Genomic DNA, 7,955 nt, shown 5'->3' on the forward strand with positions numbered 1-7,955 from the left:
AACAAATAATGTACAAATTTCAATCTCAATTCTCAATAATCAATTTTTAATATCTAAATCTCAGCTATCAAAGGCAACATTTAAAGTCTCAATAATCCAAATTTCATTAATTCATAGTAAATTAGTAACCAAAGAACTCAACAATTCCTAGTCCAAAAACAACCAGAAACTAGAATAAGCAAGCTAATTACAAGCAAAAACCCAAATCCTTAATAGAAATGCAAACTACCAAGTATACCCCAGAAAAAAACAAAAAAACCTAAAAATACAACGAAGTATTTCATAAAGTCCTAAACAATTTTAATACTCTACATCGAGAAATGGAATAAAAAAAAATTAATAAACCAATCCCTCCTCCCATTTAGTTTCTAGGGGACTAACAAAACATTTAAGCACATTCTTTGCAGTTAATTTCTAGCTTATCGCCATACAGCAACTTGAATTATACTATTACACAACAACTAAAGCCCTGTAATTGATTTAAAATGACCAAATGACTAAAATGTTACACTAGTTCTACAATAAACATTCTGCATAAAAGTAAAAATCATGCATTTCATTCTCCAAAAAAGAAAAATCCTTCATTTTCAATTATTCAATTGCTTTGGTACTCAAACCGGATGCTATTGGAGTAAAAAGCCAAGTAGCAAAAACCAAAACCCAACTGTTACCTTATAACGCAAAAATAAAGCGAAATTGAAGTGGTTATATGTAGAAAAAAAAAAGTGGATGAGAGAAGCATTAGTATTACCAGAGAAGCCAAGGGAATGGACAGGGTTGACAGGAGAGAGAGCAGAGAAGGAACGCACAAGCTGAGGGCACTTGGTAGAACGACGGCGACATGGTAATTTAATTGAAGAAGCTGTGGAAGTCACTGGCGGCAGAGCTGACTTTAAAGATAGCATGCTCCATCCACTACTTCCACTGTCTGTTGTTATTGCCATTGCCATTATCGCTTTGGGTATTTCTTGGCTGACCCTGGAAAACTATTGAAGATGGAATGGACAAGGAATTTCGTTTTTAGAAGAAACTGATTAACAATTGAAGAAACAGTGAGAGAAAGAATTTGGGGCTTACCTGAAAGACGGAACTGGATAGAGTTTTTCAGAGAGTGAGGCTGGTTCTATAACAATGCTGTGTAAATTCGCTGTTTTGCCCTTTGGGCGAAGAGTTACAAAAGGGCTCCAAATTTTGTTTAATGGACCGTTGGGTATGAGCATCGGCCAGACGTCCATCATAGTCGTTTTTCACTTTCTACACTTATAAAAACAGATATATATATATATATCCTTCATTCCAAAGTATTGATCTTTAATTATACAAAAATTTATTAATTTTTAAAATAAATATTTTATTTTAAAAATATTTTTTTATTAAATATATAAATCTAATCATTAATCAATCATTAGTGTTCTGTCAATGGAATGATATGATAAAAAAAAAACTAATTTTATCATTAATTAATTTTTAAAATTATTATTATATAATTTTATTTTTTTTTATTAAAAAAAAAAAAGCTTTCATCTAGGGAGCTCAATCGAGCTCCCTAGGAGCATTGGTGCTCCCCTTTTTGGGAGAGCTAAGTTTTTTTTATTTTTTAAAAAATATATATAATAATAACTTTTTAAATTAATAACAAAAATATTTTAATTTTTTTATAATTTCTATTAATTGTGTTTGTATTTTTGAGATAAAGTGTTTATTTTGAAAACTAATGGATTCATTTAAAATTTTGATTAAAACTTTAAAACAAAAGAGTATTTTATCAAAAAAAATAATTTAAGAATAAAAATCTATGTCAAACGTCACATTCGCAATCGCTATAATAAAGTTCATCCTATTGTAAGATCAAATAATAAAATTATACAAAAATAATAAGATATTTATTAAACAGGTCAAGTAAATAATGTGTGTAATATATAACTTTATCGATTTTATACTAAATGTTAAATTTAAAAACTATTATTCAAGATTAATATTGTAAAACTCACCTCCATAGGATAGATTTGTGAATTTGATTAAAGAACGTGATATTTTCATCAACTTACAGATATAACGAGTAGATTCGAATTGTAATATAAGATTTGAAATTTCAAATACAAACACCATATCATACTAAAATATTTGATTTATTTCAAGTGTCTCATCTCAGCTTTTCTTTCTCTCCCCTCTTTCTCTTTCTTTTAAACCTTTACTAAACTAACTTAGGTATGGGGAGAGAATCACTATAAAGCCTCCAATGCCCCATTCCTTAGTCAAAATGCCAAGCTCCAATCATCCAAACCGATTCAGCTCAAGTCCAACTCTCAAAAGACAGCAACATTAATTTTGCCAAATCACACAAAACAAAAACATAATTCCTTAAAAGACTAGACATATGAAACTAATGCATCAATAACCCTTTTTATTTATAGGAATTAATTAACTTATACTAACTTTTTTTATTAAGAACAAAAGATCTTATTAAAAAATTTTATGTATTTATATTATCTCCTAAGTTACGGATATATCATTTAAATGTTGAACAAGTTTTCATCGTCAAAGAAGTCTTGAAGAATCTTAAATCATGCATTCAAATCCACTTATATACTAACAAGTAATACATAAGTAATTTGACTATATTCTCATTGAGACCCTTTTTTTTTCTTTGTTGGGTTTTCTATCTTAACAAAACCTTTAAGACAAAGAACTTAGAAACAAATAGGTGAAATTATTTGCTTGCCTAGAGATTGCATTGCCAAGTTTACTTTGGGGACAATGGCTGATGCCTTTACTTAAGGCTCAGAAAGGTAAATATCAAACTGGTTTAATATATACACAAATACATAGTACAGCCGCAGGCATATAGGCTTCCAGAGAATCTTGTGGCTTTTTCTGTAGACAATCAACAAAATCCTCATCCAAACCTTGGAGTTATATGAGCTTTTAATGGATATTTCATCACCGTAGTGAACTCTTGTTTCTCAGACAAGTCTACATCATCTCCATGTACAGCAGTCCACTCGACCTGCCAAACCAAATTTGCCACAAAATATTCTAAGTGAAGCATGGCCAAAACAAGGCCATGGCAAATCCTCCTTCCAACACCGAATGGCATCATTTTAATATCCCTACTTCCAGTTAAGTCAAAGGCCTCCCCTCCCTTTTTCCTGGCTACTCAAAAACCTCTCTGGCTTGAATGCCATAGAATCTTCCCACACGGTTGAGTCACACCCAATCTCTGCTACCATAAAATTCAATGTCCCATTCTTAGGCACCAAGCAACCATTCAAAACTACATCTTCGGTCGCCGCGTGAGGTAGTACTAAATGTGCAGGAGGGTGACGCCTTAAACCCTCTAAAATAACAGCTTTGAGATATGGCATCTGATGTAGATCTTCCTCTTTCACCATTTCTGCTCCCTCTCCGACAACCCCTTTAATTACCCTATATAGCTTTTCTTGAACATTTTGATACTTGACCAAATTTGCCATGATCCATTGCAAAGCTGTTGATGTAGTATCTGTGCCTGCATCAAGAAACTCTGGGCAAAGAGTAGCCATTTCTTCTTCCTTTAGCTTTCTCTGATCTTCTGGAAGCTGTAAATCAAACAAAGTATCAACACATGCTAACACATTTCCATCTTTCTCTTGTTTTACTTTGTTGAGTTCTCCTCCCTGATGTTTCTTCTTGATCTTATCAGAGGGATCAAAACCTCTTCTTGCTTTCTTCTTACTTGCAATAACTCTTTCCATCTTTTGTGAAATATAATTTTTGTCACCCTTGGCCAGAAGTTCAGTATATTGAATCTATCAATATTCAACAGCAAGCCACGATGGACTTCTTCAATTCTTTTTATCTGTTTTGATTCGAGCTTGTCACCAAAACACATTAGTGCCAATAGGCAAAACATAGCATATTGGAAATGCTTTAGTACATAAACTGGATCACCTGATTTATACTGGGACTTGAAGCAATCTAACAGGATTCTTAGTACCCAGTTTCGTGAATGAGAGTAGGATTTTATACATGAAGGATGGAGGATTTCAGATGTTAGGTTGCGTCTCAGGAGGCGCCACATAGGGCCATAGAAGGCAGAGCTGATGTTGAAACATTTGTTGGTGACGAGGGGTTTGGGGCGATTAGCGAAAACAGCACCATTTTGGAGTAAGACCTGGTGAGCTAAGGCACGACCGGTAATGAAGATGGCAGGGCGGAAGCCAATACAGAGGGTTACTATAGGGCCAAATTTAGCATGGATGGATCGGAGGCTATGCTCAAGTTGAGAAGAAGACTTGCGGAGCCATAGGAAGTTGTGAATGATGGGGAAGGTAGAAGGCCCGGAAGGAAGATTGTAGGAGGGTTCCCTGGTGGCGAAAAGAAGGTTGAATATGGATTTGATGAGAGCAAAAATGCAAATGGAGATGAGGATGATGAACCATGTCTCCATTTTGCTCCAGCTAGGTTGTGATTGGTTGTAACGGAGTAAAGGCCTATTTAACAGGAAAAATGGAAGAAATGTTTGATTAATTTGATGTTGAATTTGTACAGGGATTGTTCACTCCTGGTTGATGAATAAAATGCTCAATTTTCAAAAAAAAAAAATTTGATGTTGAATGACTTGGTTGATTATCAATGTCCTGTTACGAAGACATCAGGTTTCCCAATGTCCTGTTGGCCTCGCCTTTGTGTCTGTTTTTGGCATTGTTATCAGAAAAAACCTATGGAGAACAAAATGTGAACTGCACTGTTTGGTCCCATTGCAAAAGTTCCAGGTGCTTATGACAAACTACAGCCTTTCAGTTAAAGCACTTTCCAGCTTGAATTGTGACTGCCAGTCCTAGATATATTCTACTACTTTATCAAGTACATATTGCCATGGATTCTTCATTTCAATTTTCCTTTTTATTCCCCTCAAGAAAGAAGAGATTTGCAAAATCATGAGTCATGAACTTTTCTTCAAAGACTGAGATCATCAAGGCCTTCCTTTGTTTCAGATGCATGAAAATATTTTCCAAATTCTCACTTTACAGAACAGGGTCTGGAGTACATCATGGCAATTCATTGGGGAAAGAATGTTATTTAGTCCCTCAATCCAGATTCTTCCACTAATTAGTTGTCTACACTAAATTGTCTTTAAGGAAGATGATTTTTATAATGAATCCAAGAAGTTGGAGTTTACATTGATGCGTTAATTTTGGTGATACTTCATCTTCAATCACTATGTTTTCTTATAGTGTCGAATTTTTGGATCTTATGCTGTTTGGATGGGTAGAATACAAGCAAAGAAAGCAACAAATCATATTGTCTACTCGTAAAACAAACTTTGATAAGCAGAGAAATTATTTTTCTGATTGCATCATGAATTCTAAATCATATGAGCATTTTAGCAAATTTAGTTCATATGGGCATTCATCGATCTGCCCTTCGCATTGGTGGAGCTAACCACTTTTTGTTGAGATCAAAGACAAAAGAGGAAAAAAAGTTAAAAATTTTTAAATTTAATACATTGAATATAATAAATAATCAAAAAATTTATAATAAATAATAATTTTATATAATAGATAAATAAAAAAATATTTATAATAATTTTTAAAAAAGTTGTACATAATGTTTGAAGAATGAGTTGTAGTAAAAAGAGTAAAATAAAAACAAAAAAATAAAAAAGAAAAGAAAGACAAAAAGAAAGAGAGAGAAAGATCTGGTGATCCCCAAAGGAGCACCAACGCTCCTATAGGAGCTTGATCTCTAATGGGGCGGTCCAAAATTATTTTTTTTTAAAAAAATAAAATTATAATTTATTTAATAATAATTTTTAAAATTAATAAAAAATAAAATTATTTTAAAAATATTATCATGTTATTAAATTAATAAAAATATTGACGAGGACTTACGTGTCAAATAAAAATAGTTTTTTAAAATAATATCATTTTAAAAACTAAAAAACTTTCATATAATTTTAATCAAAATTTAAAAATATCTGAATATTTTACCTTAAATTTAATCTATGGCATTAAGTAAAGTAGTTAAATCAGACCTTATCCTTTTTTTTTTCCTATTACACTTGTCAATATTTCCACCAAAACAAAGAGTATCTTTGGCAAGATTAGCCCTTGGATAGTCATGTTAATCATCACTAATAAACAGAGGTTCTTTGTTAAGCAGCCCTTTCTGGCCTCGTGAATGAAAATGTCCCGTTGCAACACTATGATATCTTGTATATTATCAAATTCACATTAGTTTTGGTGTTTTCTTTCTGTGTCCCTAGTCTTGACGGTGCAAAACAATATTATCAATTTCTCAGATGGTTCCACCATATTGCTGCAAAGCTTCGCCCAGAAATGAATAATTTGCATCAATTATTGTCTGCATCTCACTTACATAGACAAACAGAACTTCTCCATTTTAAAACAATCATGTTATGTTAGGGAGAAACTGAATTTAAAATTAATATAAAAACATTCAACTAGTTGTAACTTGTAAGAGCAGAGAGACAAAAGATCATAACCAAGGCTCATAGGAACAGATCAAAAAACTTAGGCAGTTTTTTCGTTTTAACTGAAAATGTTCTCTAGGCCTTTATTCAGGTATTTTAGTTGTAACAATATACAGGAAAAGAATCTAAAAACAATTGTTAGCCTTTTTTTTTTCTGCCTCATTCTCATTTTTGCCCTTTCTCCTAATGAAATCAGGTTCCGATTCTGCTACAACCAGACACAAGCCAATACATGAATTTGTTCCCAAAACCTTAAAAAATGGATAGCTACACAAGCCCTCAAGGTACTAATCCTGACTAGATAATGCATACCTGAGCCCAATAATTGACATGTGAGAGACAAGTCATCAATGAAATTAACCGAGTTCAATCCTCATGTTATACAATTCGTAGTGGTATCAACAGTGATTCAGCTTTTATCGATGTATTGCAGATCAGAGAAAGCAGCAATACTCAAAAACAAAAGGACATAAAGTTTCTGAAGTGTAGCTTTACATGTGGGAACTGTGGATCATACATTTACAAAGGACAAAACAGCATTCCATCAAGATGTCACGGGGAAGACTTCATGGAGGGATTTGAATGTGTCCAAGCCAATGACTTGAAATGCAAGAATTAAGATTTATACGGTTGATTTAGTGCCTTGCTTTCCAAAGTTTGAACTTTCTATGCATTTTTTATTGGGATGCTGTTTAGTAATTTGCTTTATTTGCATAGCTCTAGGATCGAATGTTCTGAAGCCACTACTCATTCAACAAGCTAAAAATAAGCAATTCAATGAAAATTTGATTTGACCTAGGGAGTCAAATTCAAACCAGATTCATGTAAATGCATTTAAGGGAAAAAATTTGGAGGCTACAACTAGCTTTGACTGGTCAAAATAAACCTTTGCAAGATACAGACAACATAGAAAACGAAGAGCAAAACAGACGTCAACTTTGCACTTCCCTGAGTATGCAGAACAAAAAAAAAGTAGTATTTATGACGGTTAATTTATTATTAAATATGAAGGAAAGTTCAAAGACAACACAATAAAAGACAACTTTTTTCCATTCTTTTCCAAAAGACAATTTGCATGACAAGAATACAGGAAATGCCATAGAAATTTCGGGACACCTTGACATAAAACCAGAATGCCTTGTCTTCTGTGAAAGGCTTAAATTGTGTGACAGCAATCACGTTGGTTGCCTGTTATTCATGGAGAAGTAACTCTCAAGGTTGCCCCATTAACAATTATTCCACATTAAATAAATTCATAAAGTCATATGGTATCTATCTAAAGAACAGAGAGTTTTACAAGACATATATAGCATACACGCGGGGACAGGATATTTAAAGAAATATAGTATTTAATTTCTTGGTAGAAAATCAAGACCTTATCCCTCCCTTGGTGAAATGTGGGCCCGCAATGGAGTCTTCATCACTGTTGTGAACTCCTGCTTCTCCTCCAGGCTAATCTCATCTCCATCCATGGCCTTCC

The 7,955-nt window shown here is 33.1% G+C and overlaps 1 protein-coding gene and 1 pseudogene across 2 annotated transcripts in view; both read right to left on the reverse strand.

The window, feature by feature from the left end:
• LOC110415789 (Ribosomal protein L17 family protein) overlaps positions 1-1,150 on the reverse strand; it is a 1,753-nt gene extending 603 nt beyond the window's left edge. Inside the window, exons 1-2 of one of the 2 annotated variants that reach the window (XM_021427511.1) lie at positions 1,078-1,150; positions 752-986 (exon numbers count right to left, since the gene is read on the reverse strand). In XM_021427511.1, coding sequence (XP_021283186.1) covers positions 752-950 — 199 coding nt within the window. In that variant the 5' untranslated portion in view covers positions 951-986; positions 1,078-1,150. The other variant, XM_021427510.1, reaches the window with a different exon arrangement.
• Positions 1,151-2,896: 1,746 nt separating this feature from the next.
• LOC110414876 (cytochrome P450 89A2 pseudogene) lies at positions 2,897-4,616 on the reverse strand (annotated as a pseudogene).
• Positions 4,617-7,955: the final 3,339 nt, after the last annotated feature.

The sequence above is a fragment of the Theobroma umbraticum genome, unplaced genomic scaffold, assembly GCF_002168275.2.
Source record: "Theobroma umbraticum cultivar Fairchild unplaced genomic scaffold, ASM216827v3 scaffold_147.0, whole genome shotgun sequence".
In the NCBI taxonomy this organism is placed as follows: Eukaryota; Viridiplantae; Streptophyta; class Magnoliopsida; order Malvales; family Malvaceae; genus Theobroma; species Theobroma umbraticum.